We start from the raw sequence: 15768 nt of genomic DNA on the forward strand, positions 1-15768 counted from the left end.
CAGCTGTCTGGAGTTGACTATGTTAACTTTAATTAGATGTAGTTTCATAACAAGCAAACTTAGTTCACCTTTTGAAAAGAAAGCAGTCATCAGCTGCTTCCCCTCATTCTGCCTCCTTTCTTTTTCCTTCCTGTCTTTCTTTTTTTGAAATCCCGATTTGGGCTTTTTGCGCAGCATGATCAGGCTCTAGACTCACTGCGTTACTTGTTTGCCGCCGGCTGCCGTCTATGGGCGGACTAAACCATTTCGGGGGGGTGTTATCAATATATTTTGAAATATATAATGACATTGACATCAATTGGAGGGGCCAATTAATTCGAAGTAGGCTACAAAAAAAAAATAATAATAATAAAAAATTGGTGGGATTTCAAAGGGCCCTCTCCCTAGACGGGGCCCTGGGTAGTCAGGTCCACTTTTCCCCCCACTATCACACCCATGCTTATTATTATTCTGTAAATAATTGCACTTTCATGCAAATGATGATAAAAGTGAGTTAACCAAGCGGCAACCTCCCGCTCTCCCTCAGGAAGCCAATACGGAAGTAACTAAAACTGCAATTCATCCGAAATTCCGCTAGTCCTGGCCGCTCCTGGCTCCAAAACAGAGCAAATTTCAATTGAGCCCACTGTTAGAATGGCCAACTTTACAGCAGAAAAAAAGGTGTTTACAGCCTGGTACAAAAAAAGATTTTGGTTAATACAGCTAATAATACCCTTCATGACAACTGTGAGGGGGGTGAATTTTTTTATAACTCATCCGTTTCCTTTATATTAAGTTATATTAAGTTTGCATAATTAAGGGCGTGGCCACTTGAGTGACAGTTAGGTCTCGCTGGTCACCGTCACGTCACCTCTGCAGATTAGCCACTGAACTCGGCATATTTATCGTATTTCTGTGTTGTTTTATGTGGCTTTACACAGTCAACTGCCTTTTGGACTTGTTTCCCACAATTATTAGATGGCATGGCATGCTGAGTGCACTTAATTGTGCTCACAAACCATTCACGTGGCCTCCGTTTCCCATGTGAGTAAAGTTATATACTTATATACCATCTCTATACATGTATTTGTTTTATTTAAGATCATTTATCGTTTATATTTATATTTAGAGCTGTAATGCACTCCAGAATCTGTCAGATTGATTAGCTGTAGGCTCTAGAACAGTCATCTGAAGCGTTGTCATACAGTGTTATGCTGGATTTTATTAATAGTCTTACATTTACTAACACAGACTATATCTGAAGTGTTTGGAAGTAATTCGCGTTTTCCTCCTGTTTAAAAACGTCATAAGAACAATGTTTAGTGGCTTAATGTATAACAGCAGTGTTTTTAAAAGTCTAAACACTTTATTGATATAGTGTACAACCAAGCACAAGTGGTCAGAACACAAACGAGTCACAAGTGATAAAGTATTAAGCATTTCTCCCAAAGTAAAGTGTGTCTGAACCAGGTCCAAGCTAAATGCTAGCAGGTGTCTGTAGCTCCGCTCACTCTCCGCCTCTTTGCCCTTGTTTGGTATCCCGCCGTGGGTGTGATGACGCGTGACCAAAATGGCGACGGTTGGCCGCGCCTACTTGTGGCTTCTTTTGCGCTCTTCAGAAACCTATGGGTGACGTCACGGATACTACGTCCATATATTTTACAGTCTATGGAGTTAACAGTCTGACATCTGTCTGTGTCTTTATATATACTGTATATGTATGTGTGTGTGTGTGTGTGTGTTTGGTAGGAGGGGGGTGCCAATGGATAAGTTGTGTCAAAAGGGAGGCCCACTTTCTTAGACTTTAAAAAACCCTGATCTAGATTATCTATGCAGAGCTATTATTTTTTACCTGACATAAGATGAACATAATAAAACACAAGTTTGATCTTTATTTAATCCAGTTCGGCTATGACCTCACACGCTGCTTTAATACTCAAATGAGCTCCTCAATGGCAGTGATGCAACACCGGATTTCCACTGATGTCATCATAGATCAAAATAAACCCAGACAACATGTCAATCATCAAGCCACGACCAATCACATCTCAGCATTTTCCAAATGAGCCAATCAAAGTGCGCATGCTCCCTCAGAAACACGACAGCATTATAAACCGGAGAGATAACACAGTTCATTAATTAAAAAACATTCCCCCGGTGACTGACTGTCACGCCGCCGCCGGAATCAAACCGCTATGATATCTTACAAACACACCCAGGTCTCGCTCTCTGGCGTTTCCACAGCAACAAAGAGAGCAATAAACTCCAGCGAATGGATTTGCTGCCAGAGTCTCCCACCCAACACAACCGTAAAGATTCCCTCGACGGCTTTCATTAAGCTGGAAGGGTCCGTAGAGCCTCACGCCCGAATCAGCGCTGTCAGATATCGGCGTGAGAGAAGGTGTGGGTGGTGTTTCCTACCATGCATGAGCGTGTGTTTGGATGCACTCAGTCATCTTTGGGTATCTCACATACAAACACACACATGCACGAGCAGTGGGTCGTGATCAGAGCTACGTAAGAGGATGAACGCGAGCTTGGTGATTCAGCAGACAGGCTACAGTCGAATACCGCGCATCTTATCTCATCTGCCACAAAACTCAATGCACTGCATGGCGTTTGGGATTATAAATGCAGCGTCGCAGGAAGGATCACAGTGTGAGCTGCTGCATGCAGAGGGAATGCAAACCTGTAATGACTTTCCCTCCTGACCTGCAGCGCATGAACACCAAAGCTTTGATTTACATACTGGAGCTTTTAGCAAATTAATTAGTCCTGACGAGAGATCTGACTCTGGGTATTTATAACAACAGGGGGGAGGGGGGTATTTACTCTAAAGCTCGTTGGCCAAAACAGAACCTCAAAAAATATGAGGTGCTTGATGCGTTATGTTCAAACACCTCAAAAACATTTTTGAACATAGTTTTGACTGTACTTTCAGGGTAGAGTGAACACTAGAGGGCAGTATGACTTCAACAGCTTTTGTTCCTTTTTTACGCTACTGTTATCAACAAAGACATTTTATCGACTAATAAAAGATTATTTTCATGCAGTTCTTTGCACAACAGCAAATCTAAACTCTACAATTTGTAATCTAATATGTTTGCATCACCTGTCTATCTCCATATGGACAACTTTTCTGGTGTGGTCAGTTTGCTCACTAGCTCACCTTGTACGGTGTTGTACTCGAGATGCGGAGAGCTTTAGTCTGGTGAAACACGGTTCAACAAGAAAGACAAAAGCAATATAAACTCAAGGTAAAAGTGTGTGGTCCCCGTGCACTTTTCTTTATGTTTGCTTTTGAAAACATTATTGATTTGGTTAGGGCACAGGTGTCAAACTCAGTTTCAAAAGGGCCACAGCTCTGCACAGTTTAGTTCCAACCCTAATTAAACACACCTGATCAAACTAATTGAGTCCTTCAGGCTTGTTTGAAAGCTACAGGTAAGTGTGTTGGAGCAGGGTTGGAACTAAACTGTGCAGGGCTTCGGCCCTCCAGGAATTGAGTTTGACACGCCTAGGTTAGGGAATGGTTTAGCTCAGTGGTTCGCTTGGTGATCTGTAGGACAAGTCCTGCCTTCTCGTGCAACAAAATATACCCGGAGCAATGTACTTTACTTATAGCAAAAAGTAGGCAGCGCCCTCTAGTGGATATGTCATCAAAAACGTGCAACGAAACATACTGGGAACAATGTACTTTACATAGAAAAAAATTAAGGCATCGCCCTTTAGTAGATTTGTCATCAGAAATGTCAAAGTCTCTTTAAGGCAAGTCATTTCACTCAGTGGCCATCATTGAAATGCCTCTCGGCCAGTATGCTTGGACATTCTGTTTGTATTGGGAAACTCCAAATTCTCCAAAACTGTTTGCCAAGCTCACAATTAAATTTCATATTCGGAATAAGCAATAAAATGAAACAGCAACTGTCTATTTAGTTTAATTTCTGAATGTTCCTATCACACAAAATCTGCAGAAACTAATGTCTAGTCCGAGCCCCTCCCCCGGAGAATAGTCATTCTTGATTGGCTCTTGAACTAAAAGGCGGGCTTTATCCGCTAAATAGCGATCGCTGATTGGCTTCTGTACTAGTAGGCGGGGTTTCATTCGCCATATTGACAGTTACACTTTTTCCCATTCAAAAGTATACGAGTGACATGTCTTGTGTATTCTAGAGTCTTCGGAAACATGCAACGAAACATAATCAGAGCAATGTGCTTTACATTTAGAAAAACTGTAGGCAGCGCCCTCTAGTAGATTTGTCATCAGAAATGTACAACAGAACATTCCCTGAACAATGTATTTCATATTTAGCAAAAATGTAGGCAGCGCCCACTAGTGGATTTGTCATCAGAAACGTGTAACGAAACATACCCGGAGCAATTTACGTTACATTTAGCAAAAATCCAAACAAAGATTTTTGCTGCGTTTTCAAGCTACTTATTTAAAATGGGCTGAAACAACACAAATCGTAAGCTTTATTTGGAACTTAATTTTTTATGTTCAATCAACTTACATTTGTAAGTACATTTGTACATTATAATTCATTCAGTGAGCGGCAGTTCTGTGAACGCAAATGCCTTGCTGATCCCATGGGTAAGAGGAGAATGGCCAGACTGGTTTGTGCTGATAGAAAGGCAACAGTAACTCAAATGAGCACTCGTTACAACTGAGGTCTGCAGAAGAGCATCTCTGAACGCACAACACGTCCAACCTTAAGGCAGATAAGCTACAGCAGCAGAAGACCACATGGTTGCCACTCCTGTCAGCTAAGAACAGAAAACTGAGACTACAGTTCACACATGCTCACCAAAATTAGACGATAACGTTGCCTGGTCTGATGAGTCTCGATTTCTGCTGCAACATTTGGATGGTAGGGTCAGAATTTTACGGCAGGATAACACGCCATAAAGTGCGAATCATCTCAGACTGGTTTCTTGAACATGACAATGAGTTCCCTGTACTCAAACGGCCACCACAGTCACCAGATCTCAATCCAATAGAGCAGCTTTGGGTTATGTTGGAATGGGAGATTGGCATCATGAATGTGCAACCGACAAATCTGCAGCAACTGCGTGATGCTATCATGTCAATATGGACCAAAACCTCTGAGGAATATTTCCAGCAACTTGTTGAATCTACGCCACGAAGGATTAAGGCAGTTCTGAAGGCAAAAGGGGGTCCAACCCGGTACTAGTAAGGTGTACCTAATAAAGTGGCCGGTGAGTGTATATGTTGTCATATATATATCAAATTGCTAAATGGGGTATTTTGGGGTGTGTGTTATTCTCGAATAATTCAACAGCTCATCATCAATTATTCCTTCCTTACTGTTGATTCTGTACTGTTAACACAAGAACATGTAAAACATATCCACTAACACAGTGCAAAGCCTTGTATTTCCAAATCTCAACGAGAGGAACATTTAAGTCCTGTAAATGTAAAGCCATTTCAAATAGCCATAATGCAATATGGTCTCCCTGCAGAGATCCTGATTTGCAATATATCTCCTATCGTTTCTCTTTCTCCATGCATGAGACTCTTTGAGCTCCATATTATTAAAGTTATTCATAATTCAACACTCCACAGGGTTACTGTCTCTCTATTACAGCCTGTTGAGGAGCTCAAGACACAAACTCTGAGATAAGAGTCTACTGGATCATGTGCGAAGGAAGATCTCAGAGAAAAAAGTCCATCGTATATCTCTGGTGTCACTGAACAAGCTGGTGCACAGGGGACTATTATGAAGTTAAAAGTTTATAATATCGTGCAGAGAAGAATCTGAAGAGAAGAAAAAAACACTAGAGATCTCTTTGTTTCTTCTAGACAGCAGTATCTTTAAAGTAATATATTAATAATGTGTAAAAAACTGTGCTCAAATGTCTGAAATCAAAAGTCAGTGAAGTCACATATAATAATATAAGCTTTATATACATTTAAAGTGTTTAATTGACAATAAATCTAATTTATTTTATTATGTTTTTATTTCTGTGTGATAATTATATATAATATATATTTTTATGAATGTATACCTATTTTTCATATATGTAGTTGAATGTTGATTTAAAATGTTTAAATCTAATTTAGTTAAGTGAGATGGGATTTGCATTTCATATGCATATCAAATTAAATACATGCGCATATTTTAAAAAATACTTCACATAGAATGAAATTAGATATTGTGTTATTTATTAATTAATAATCAATATTAAATTAATTTATTTAGCATTTTCAAATCAAAATAACCTATAATTAGTTTTATATTTAATCTAATTATATCTGTATGATGTTAAATCTACTTATTATATTATAAATAATGAAATGTGCATAATATAATATAATATAATATAATATAATATAATATAATATAATATAATAATGTATTATAATATAATATATTATAATATAATATAATATTCATTCATTTTCTTGTCGGCTTAGACTCTTTATTAATCCGGGGTCGCCACAGCGGAATGAACTACCAACTTATCCGGCAAGTTTTTACGCAGTGGATGCCCTTCCAGCCGCAAATCATTTCTGGGAAATAATATAATAAAATATAATATAATATGATATGATATAATATAATATAATATAATATAATATAATATAATATAATATAATATAATATAATATAATATAATATAATATAATATAACGCAGTTTTTTAATGCATAATCAAATTTCATATACATTAATAAATTATATGTTATATTTTAAATTATATACACACATGATTTGTATGAAATAAAGTGTGGTTTATAATATGCATTTTATTCAAAATCATAAAATATTATTAAAATATATTTATACATTTTGATTACAATTATATTTTAATCACAGTTATTTACTACATAATTAAATTGCATGAAATAAATTATGTACCATATTTTTTTAATTGTACACATATAAAATTTGCATTATTTAAAATTAAAATTTGTCATTTTCACTATATATACGACTATATAGCTACGTAATTAAACGTGCTAATTTCACCCATTTTAATTAAATATACATGTACATTGTTAAATAACCCCTCAATATATCGATTTAAAAAAATAGTATTGCAGTTTTTGCTCAATCTTATTATTAAAAACCAACATTTGCAGTTCATCACATCACACGTGCGTTCTGTCGTACCGTAAAGGTTGTGATTGTATGCTGGTGAGCCCCTCCTCCTGTGCGGGCCGATCGTCAGACCCCTCCCCCCCTCCCCCTCCACCAAAACTGCTGGATCTCAAATGTCTGAGTTCTTCAGGTTGCACCGCGTTGTACCAGTTCTGCGGGCTACTATCGGGGGTCAGCACCGGGCTGAGGGCCTCCTCCTGACCCTGAGCGACCCCCTGCACGCTCTTCACGATGTTCACCGCGTTCACCGGCAGCTGGAGCAACTTCTGCATGGTGGTCATGGCTCGGTAGATCCCTGAGGCAGGTAAACACACCTGTAGATGATCCTAGCTCCCAGAAACACCTGTAGAATCCGTATCAAAAGCAGCAGAATGCCCAAATAAAGCACGTATCAGCTTGTTGTATTGAATCCTCAGGTCTGGCCTTGAGCTGTTACCATCAAACAGCTCTGCGTCTGTATTATCTTTCCGTGTGGGGAGCAGAAAAAGCCGTTTTCCTCCTGCTGCTCAGAGCCGACTGATGGAGCAAACACTGCTCTGATGGCTGAGCAGAGCTCAGCCCCGCCCACTGCCAACAAGCTCCACCCACACCCCCCTTCTCTCTTTCTCTCCTTTCATTCACACCATCGCTCTTTCCCAGCTCTCTGGCACATTTTTCAGTCCCTCGTCCGCTTTTCTATCGTATTTTCTGCAAGGGTCGACCGCCTCTCCCTCTCTCTGATATGACTCAGCTAGAAACGCTGCTCCGAGAAAAGCCTGTCGCTGGAAAATCCCCCCCTCCTCAGGATGTTAAAATGCACAACCACTGTGTCATTATTCGCCGTTTTGAACGCTAGATCAAAAACACACAGCAGCACAAATAGAAACACTGATGTATCAGGATTCCCATTCATCTCAATGGCTCTTCTGTTTCTGTTTGACTCTCAATCTGATCCACTTGCCAGAGGTTAAAATAGATAAACAGTTGAAGTCAGAATTATTAGCCCTCCCGAATATTTTTTTAACATTTTCTGTTAATGAAACAAGATATTTTTCAACACATTTCTAAACATAACAGTTTTAATAACTCATTTCTAATAACTCATTTCATTTACCTTTGCCATGAAGAGAGTACATAATATTTCCATAGATATTTTTCAAGATGCTTAAAGTGACATTTATTATAAACGTAAAGTTTAATTAATCTTGTCTGTATCTAACGACTCTTTAGTCTTTTGCATTTACATTTACATTTAGGGTGCTTTCACACCTATGAATCGATTCAGTTGAGATTCAGAGATTACAATTGTTACATTGATGCTCTTGCTCCTGGAGTGGTTCGCTTTCACACTGCAAAGTTTCTAATCGGACCAAAAGAGCTAAAACAAGTCACGTCGAGTGAAAACTCATCACTCGTTTGTGGGTATCCGGAGACTTGCGAAACTTCCCGCCCTACTCATAATTCTCTCTTCATATAGCCGTAAGCCTATTACATATCCATAAAACACTGTGACATAACCGCGCTCGGATCGGATCGCTTTCTCACTGCAATCAAACCAATCCAGGGTTTGTTTCAATCGAGCCGAGACCACCTCATTCAAGCGATCTCGGAGCAATTACTTTGGCGCGGAACAGTGCGCGATTGCCCTGTTCACATATGCCAAACGAACGGCGCTAACTGGTCAAACGAAATACGTTTCGAAACAAAAGTGTAGGTGTGAAAGCACCCTTAGTCATTTAGCAGACGCTTTTATCCAAAGCGACTTACAAATGAGGACAAGGAAGAAATTTACACAACAATAAGAGCAACACTGAATAAGTGCTATAGGCAAAATTCAGGTCTGTAAAGTCTAAGAAGGAAAGCATTAGTAATTTTTTTTTCTTTTTTTTTATTTGAGTACAGTTAGTGGTATATCCAGAGAGGCAATTGCAGATTAGGAAGTGAAGTGGAGACTAAATAGTTGAGTTTTTAGTCGTTTCTTGAAGACAGCGAGTGCCGTTCTGATGCAGTTAGGGAGTTCATTCCACCAACTGGGCAGATTGAACGCGAGAGTTCGCGAAAGTGATTTCTTCCCTCTTTGGGATGGAACCACGAGGCGACGTTCATTCACAGAACGCAAGTTTCTGGAGGGCACATAGATCTGCAGAAGTGAGAGCAGATAAGAAGGAGCAAGGCCAGAAGTCGCTTTGTAGGCAAACATCAGAGCTTTGAATTTGATGCGAGCAGCAGCTGGCAGCCAGTGCAAACGGATGAGCAGCGGAGTGACATGTGCTCGTTTAGGTTCATTAAAGACCACTCGTGCTGCTGCATTCTGAAGCAGCTGAAGAGGCTTGATAGAGTTAGCTGGGAGCCTGGCTAGTAGAGAGTTGCAGTAATCCAGTTTGGAGAGAACAAGAGCTTGAACAAGGAGTTGAGCTGCATGTTCAGATAAGAAGGGTCGGATCTTTCTGATGTTATAGAGTGTGAATCTGCACTATCGAGCAGTTCTAGAAATGTGGTCAGAGAAGTTTAGTTGGTCATCAATCGTTACTCCAAGGCTTTTCACCATTTTGGATGCAGTAATGGTTGCCCCATCCATCTGGATTGAAAAGTTATGGTGTAGAGTCGAGTTGGCAGAATCTATAACGTGTCACATCATCAGTACACTGCTTCCGTCTTTCACTTTCACACTTGTACTGAGTAATTTTAGTGAAAACCTCAGATACTGTTGGTTGTGCACCTTTTTTACTGACCAACCTCCTGTGGAAAAAGTGATTGACAGGTGGTAATTTGTGTGCAACTTTATTTATTTATGATTTGGTTATGGGTAAAACAAAGACCATGCGGGTCAGATAATTGAAACGGTAGGCTACGAATAATTAATTAGTTATGAATCATTATTCAGAAATAAATAGACGGCAATGCCATCATCTATCGCGATGTTTCACATTTGACATTGTATGATGCCAAATTAGTCGACATCGCCCAACTCTAATTCAAACTATTTGATTCAGTTTGTATGTCTCGTTTACAATGTATGACTGTATGATACATGTCAACCTGTTTGATAGCTATAGTCAAATTAATCTGTACAAATCCAAACGCGTATATTTCAAATAATCAGACTAAAATCAGGTTGATACAGTTTGATTCATTTAAATCATCTGATGAAGTATCGTCTAGTTCATTAAAATGATTCAGTTCATTCAAAATTTCCTTTAAATCAGACTGTGTTCTTATCACATTTATTCAGTTTAATACAGTTTGATTCATTTGAAATTAGCTTCTTTGTCTCAAGTTCATTTTTAGTAAAATGATTCAGTTTATTCTGCCGTTTGGTTTAATTTAAATCAGGGCAAATTCTTTTCACTTTTATTACAGTTTGATTCATTTGAATCCATCTGACTCAATTTGATTCAGTTTCATTCTCTCCAATGAATTTTGATTGAAGTGATTAAATCATGTGACACAGTTTGATTCATTTGAATCCATCTGACTCAGTTTGATTCAGTTTTGTTCTTTCCAATGCCTTTTGATTTAAGTGATTGAGTTAATCATGTATGACACGGTTTGATTCACGTGAATCCATCTGACTCAATTTGATTTAGTTTCATTCTCTCCAATGCATTTTGATTTAAGTGATTCAATGATTTATGTTTGACACATTTTGATTCATTTGATTCAATTTCATTTATAGTTACAGTGCGTGATTCATTTTAATAATGAAATTGATTCAAAACCACCGAGCCACCAAGCCGCACAATTCAATTCATCAAACTGAATGATTCTGTTTGATTCATTTGATCCGATTCATGCCTCCAACGTGGCATTTCTGAGCCACAGAGAGAAAAAAACAACAAATTCACAGACAGGCGCAGAATTCACAGCGCAGTGCTAAAAGCCACTGACCTCTACAGAGACATTTTCATCCGTCAGAAACTCTGAATCTCTTTAAAGTCACATACAGTGTGTGTCTGATCTCCAGCAGCCTCATGAATATTTGAGCGTGACTCTCTATAGATTAGCGTCTCTGCTTCTCTGTTAATTCAGCTGTTAACAGAGAGCTGTACAGTAGCACATCAGAGGGACGTGTTGCCAACAGCAACAGCATGTGAGGATCGCTAGTCCTCATGTTTACCGTGGAACCAGTCGAACTGCAATAACACACACATACACTGATGAGTTCTGCAGCGCAACAGTGTCAGAGATCTGTGACAACCCAGCCAAAAAACAGAAAATGATGATTATGCAGAGAGGGGAAATATTTATGCCAGTCGCTGTGTCACATTTCTGCATCATTCACAACTAATCAGTCACATTCACAGTGCCTTTCATGTTCATATGGAGACATATTCATGAGAGAAACTGAGTTGGGAGATTAAATATGTGATTGGTTACTGTTTTTGACTCCGCCCCCATGGCCCTGATTACATCATCAAAGGAGAAAAGCATTTCATGTTCATATTGTGACAATTTTACCAGAGAAACTTGGATATTAAGTGGGCAATAAAATATGTTAGACTATTATATTATTGATTACTGTTTTTGACTCCGCCCCCATGGCCTTGATTAAATCATCAAAACAGAAATCTATTTTGTGTTCACTTTGAGACACTTTTAAGAGAGAACTTAAATGTTAGGTGGGAAATAAAATATGTTAGACTATTATATTATTGGTCACTGTTTTGACTCCGCCCATATGGCCTTGATTACATCATCAAAACAGAAATCCATTTTGTGTTCACAATGAGACATTTTTGACGAGAGAAACTTGAATGTTAAGTGGGAAATAATGCATGTTAGACTATTATATTACTTGTTACTGTTTTTGACTCCACCCACATGGCCTTGATTACATCATCAAAAAAAATAAAGCATTTCATGTTCATACTGAGACATTTTTTTATGAGAGAAACTTGAGTATTAAGTCGGAAATAATACATGTTAGACTATTATATTATTGGTTACTGTGTTTGACTCCGCCCCCATGGCCTTAATTACATCATCAAACGAGAAAATCTTTTTATGTTCACATTAAGACATTTTTAAGAGAGAAACTTAAAAGTTAGGTGGGAAATAAAATATGTTTGACTATTATATTATTGATTACTGTTTTGACTCCGCCCACATGGCCTTGATTACATCATCAAAAGAGAAAAGCAATTTAACGCTAATATTATGACATGTTTTACGAGAGAAACTTGAATGTTATGTGGGAAATAATACATGTTAAGTTATTATATTATTGGTTACTGTTTTTGACTCCACCCACATGGCCTTGATTACATCATCAAAAAAATAAAGCATTTCATGTTCATACTGTGCCATTTTTTTATGAGAGAAACTTGAATGTTAAGTTGGAAATAATACATGTTAGACTATTATATTATTGGTTACTGTGTTTAACTCCACCCCCATGGCCTTGATTACATCATCAAACGAGAAAATCATTTTATGTTCACATTAAGACATTTTTAAGAGAGAAACTTAAATGTTATGTGGGAAATAAAATATGCTAAACTATTATATTATTGATTACTGTTTTTGACTCCACCCACATGGCCTTGATTACATCATCAAAAGAGAAATGCATTTAACGTTAATATTGGGACATTTTTGAGAGAAAAGTGGGAAATAAAATATGTTAGACTATTATATTATTGGTTACTGTTTTTGACCCCTCCCACATGGCCCTGATTACATCATGTAAAAAGAAAAGTTGTTTCACAACTTTAAATCTGGCAGTACTAGTTTAAGAGATCTGTGACAGCCAAGCAGAAATCAAAAAAAGTGATGATTATGCAGAGAGAAATAATATATTTATGGCAGCCCTTGTGTCACAGTTATGATTTGTTCACACTTAACATGAAACACTCTGACAGCGCATTTCATGTTCATATTATGACATTTGAGAGAGAAACTTGAATGTTAAGTGGGAAATAAGATATGTTAGACGATTATAATATTAGTTACTTTCTTTGGCTCCACCCACATGGCCTTGATTACATCATCAAAAGGGGAAAGTTGTTTCAGAAGCTGTAACAGTAACATTTCTGCTTTCCAATCATGCAGCTCAGCAGTATCTGAGATCTGTGAACGGCATGCGGAAATCATAAAGTAATGCTTATGCAGAGGGAAATAATATTTATGGCAGCCTCTATGTTACGGTTATGCCTCATTCATAATAAACACTAGACATGAAAGACATTCACAATGCATTTCATGTTCATATTGTGACAAATTTATGAGTGAAACTGATTGTTAAGTGGGAAATAAAATATGTTACTTATATGCTATTAATATGCTATTATATCATTGGTTACTGTTTTTGGCTCCGCCCATATGGCCATGATTACATCATCAGAAAAGTAACGTTGTTTCTGAAGAGGTTACAATTCTTCAAAATAAATGTAGACACACTAATGAATGAATTAATTATATTCACACTGATGTTACACTAAAACAGAAACAAGATTTTTTTTTAAGTGATATTATAAACTTTTAAATGATATTCTATCACATCTAAGCCTCTGTTAACATTAATTGTGATATTACAGCGCCACCTGGTGGAGTCAGTGCTGTATCACCACTGAAATCTATGCTGTGTATAATTGGGGTCTGATTTTTTATCTCACTTCAATTTTTACTGTGTTAGCAACACTTTTATAAGCTTCAATATAAAAGTCAATATTTTTGTTTTGTTTATTATTTTTTTTACAGAAATTAAAGATATTTTATTTAGTCTGGTTAAAAGTGACAATAATCACATTTTAAAAAGGTTTAATATTTAGTATTTCAGTTCACACACATTTTCCAGCATTATCAAGGAGTAAAGCAGTAGTAAAGTCAAGTTTGTTGACAGAATGAGTGAGTTATCAGACTGAAGTTACAGCTATAAGGATGTGAAAATAAGTGTGTGTTTGGCTCCCTCTAGTGTCTGAGGAGAGAAAAAAAACTAAATGATTCAGTGAAAAGAAAAGATTTACTTCTAACAGTGCTGTTTTAGCATTATGTATGTATTTCCCTTTAGCACTTTTATAATTATAGTAATTTTGGTATTTAAATTTAAACATATATTTTAAAATATATGTACCCCACCGGTCCTACAGGACCCAACTCAGTCTGAGCTGGGATCAAACCGGCGATTCATTGTAAGGGAGTTGGTTGCTCTAACAAGGAGGCTAAAAACCATGGCCTCTAGTGTCTGTCACTAGAGCACCTTTTGAGGTCAGAGCAGTGAGGTTTATCTGCACAGCACTTCAGTAGCTGGCCTCCGCTACACTCTCATCCAGGATAAGCCCCCTTGTTTATTCCACTAGTCCAGCCCATTCTGAGCTGGGATCGAACCGGCGATTTAATGTATGGGAGTTGGTCGCTCTAACAAACAGGCTAAAGACCAGAGGATGGACGGCATGGACGGGTCCCCTCCAATATCCAACAACTATCAAAATTTCCCCACTGATAATTTAATTCACCTAAAAATTTTATATACATTAACCTAGACATGACGAAAGGGTTAAATCTCGTCTCTCCTCCAGTCGCACCGCCCCCCAAACACACATGAACATTGTGATTGGCTGTGCTTTTCAGGCTGTGAGAGGCTGTAGCTGCGCTCAGATGTAGCAGCGCCAAAACAGCGCAGGAGAATTTTCTGTGCAAGAATAAGGCGTGTGAAGATGTGTGAGGTGTGTGACACACACAAGTGAGGATGGCGGCAGTGTAACGTAGGCCAGCTAGTAAGTGTTGTGCAGGTGAAACCTCACTCCTCTGACCTCTAAAGGTGCTCTAGCGACAGACGCCTCCTTGTTAGAGCAACCAACTCCCATGAGGAAGGTCGCCGGTTCGATACAAGCTCGGAGCGGGTAGGGTGGTGTAGGACCAGCGGGGTTACATTGGTGATGTGATGCCGATGGGGGTGAGGTTTAAAGGAGTGTAACGGAGTCCAGCTAGTAAGTGCTGTGCAGGTAAAACCTCACTCCTCTGACCTCTACAGGTGCTCTAGCGACAGATGCTTCCTTGTTAGAGCAACCGACACCCATGCGTGAGGTCGCTGGTTCGATACCAGCTCGGAGGAGGTTGGGTGGTGTAGGACCGGCAGCAAAAAAGGCGGACATATTTAGCTTTTTTTTTTAAGTTTGCTACTGAATGAGTCTACAGTATCATGATAATTTTGTTAATGCTCGTGTTTTTCACCGCTTTTACTCGCACTAACGATACAGCAGACTGATATGGTCTGTGCATAATATGCCCTGAAAATCAACCACAGAATAAATAGCTACATGTTAAAGTATATGATACCTGTCAGTTCTCCTAATCTCTCAGAGTAGCATGTCCGACAAAACAGTTTGTCATAAAAACTACAGCCTCTGCTTCATCTTTTACTGATGCTACTATGCTGTATATACTGCACTATGACTAAAATAAACGTAAGTCTTTACTAAACTCTCTCTTTATCAGTTAAAAAACATTATTTTAACATTACACTCTCAGGCCTGTAGCCAGCTTATTGACAGGGGTGGTCATTTGTTTTCTGAAAAACTGAACCTTTTTGCAGTTATTCACCTGATTTTCTATTTAATTACCGAATACAAATATTGCATTTTGGTGACATTTTAAGAAACATTTTTGCTGGATTATCCTGTCGGATGGTCATCATAACCCGCTTTTTGATACCAAAAAATATTTCCAACCGTTTAGTCAAATTG

The 15768-nt window shown here is 38.3% G+C and overlaps 1 protein-coding gene and 1 long non-coding RNA gene across 27 annotated transcripts in view; one reads left to right on the forward strand and one right to left on the reverse strand.

The window, feature by feature from the left end:
* Window positions 1–15768, reverse strand: part of ap3b2 (adaptor related protein complex 3 subunit beta 2) — a 73004-nt gene that overhangs the window by 54226 nt on the left and 3010 nt on the right. For 11 of the 26 annotated variants that reach the window (XR_015525910.1, XR_015525909.1, XM_087311387.1 and 8 more), the window contains exon 1: window positions 7118–7623. The exons of the other annotated variants lie outside the window; for them this stretch is intronic. Coding sequence is in view for 9 of the 11 variants with exons in the window: in XM_087311387.1 (XP_087167513.1) it covers window positions 7118–7386 (269 nt within the window). In the remaining 2 variants the exon portion in view is untranslated. Of the gene's footprint in view, window positions 1–7117; window positions 7624–15768 lie in introns of those variants that run through there. 26 annotated transcript variants of the gene reach the window in all.
* LOC147830767 (uncharacterized) lies at window positions 147–5116 on the forward strand. Its single transcript, XR_015526138.1, has 3 exons — window positions 147–492; window positions 1654–4250; window positions 4332–5116. It is a non-coding gene; the product is annotated as an uncharacterized LOC147830767 (long non-coding RNA).

Source organism: Danio rerio, chromosome 25, assembly GCF_052040795.2.
Source record: "Danio rerio strain M-AB ecotype USA chromosome 25, GRCz13ab, whole genome shotgun sequence".
Lineage (NCBI taxonomy): Eukaryota > Metazoa > Chordata > Actinopteri > Cypriniformes > Danionidae > Danio > Danio rerio.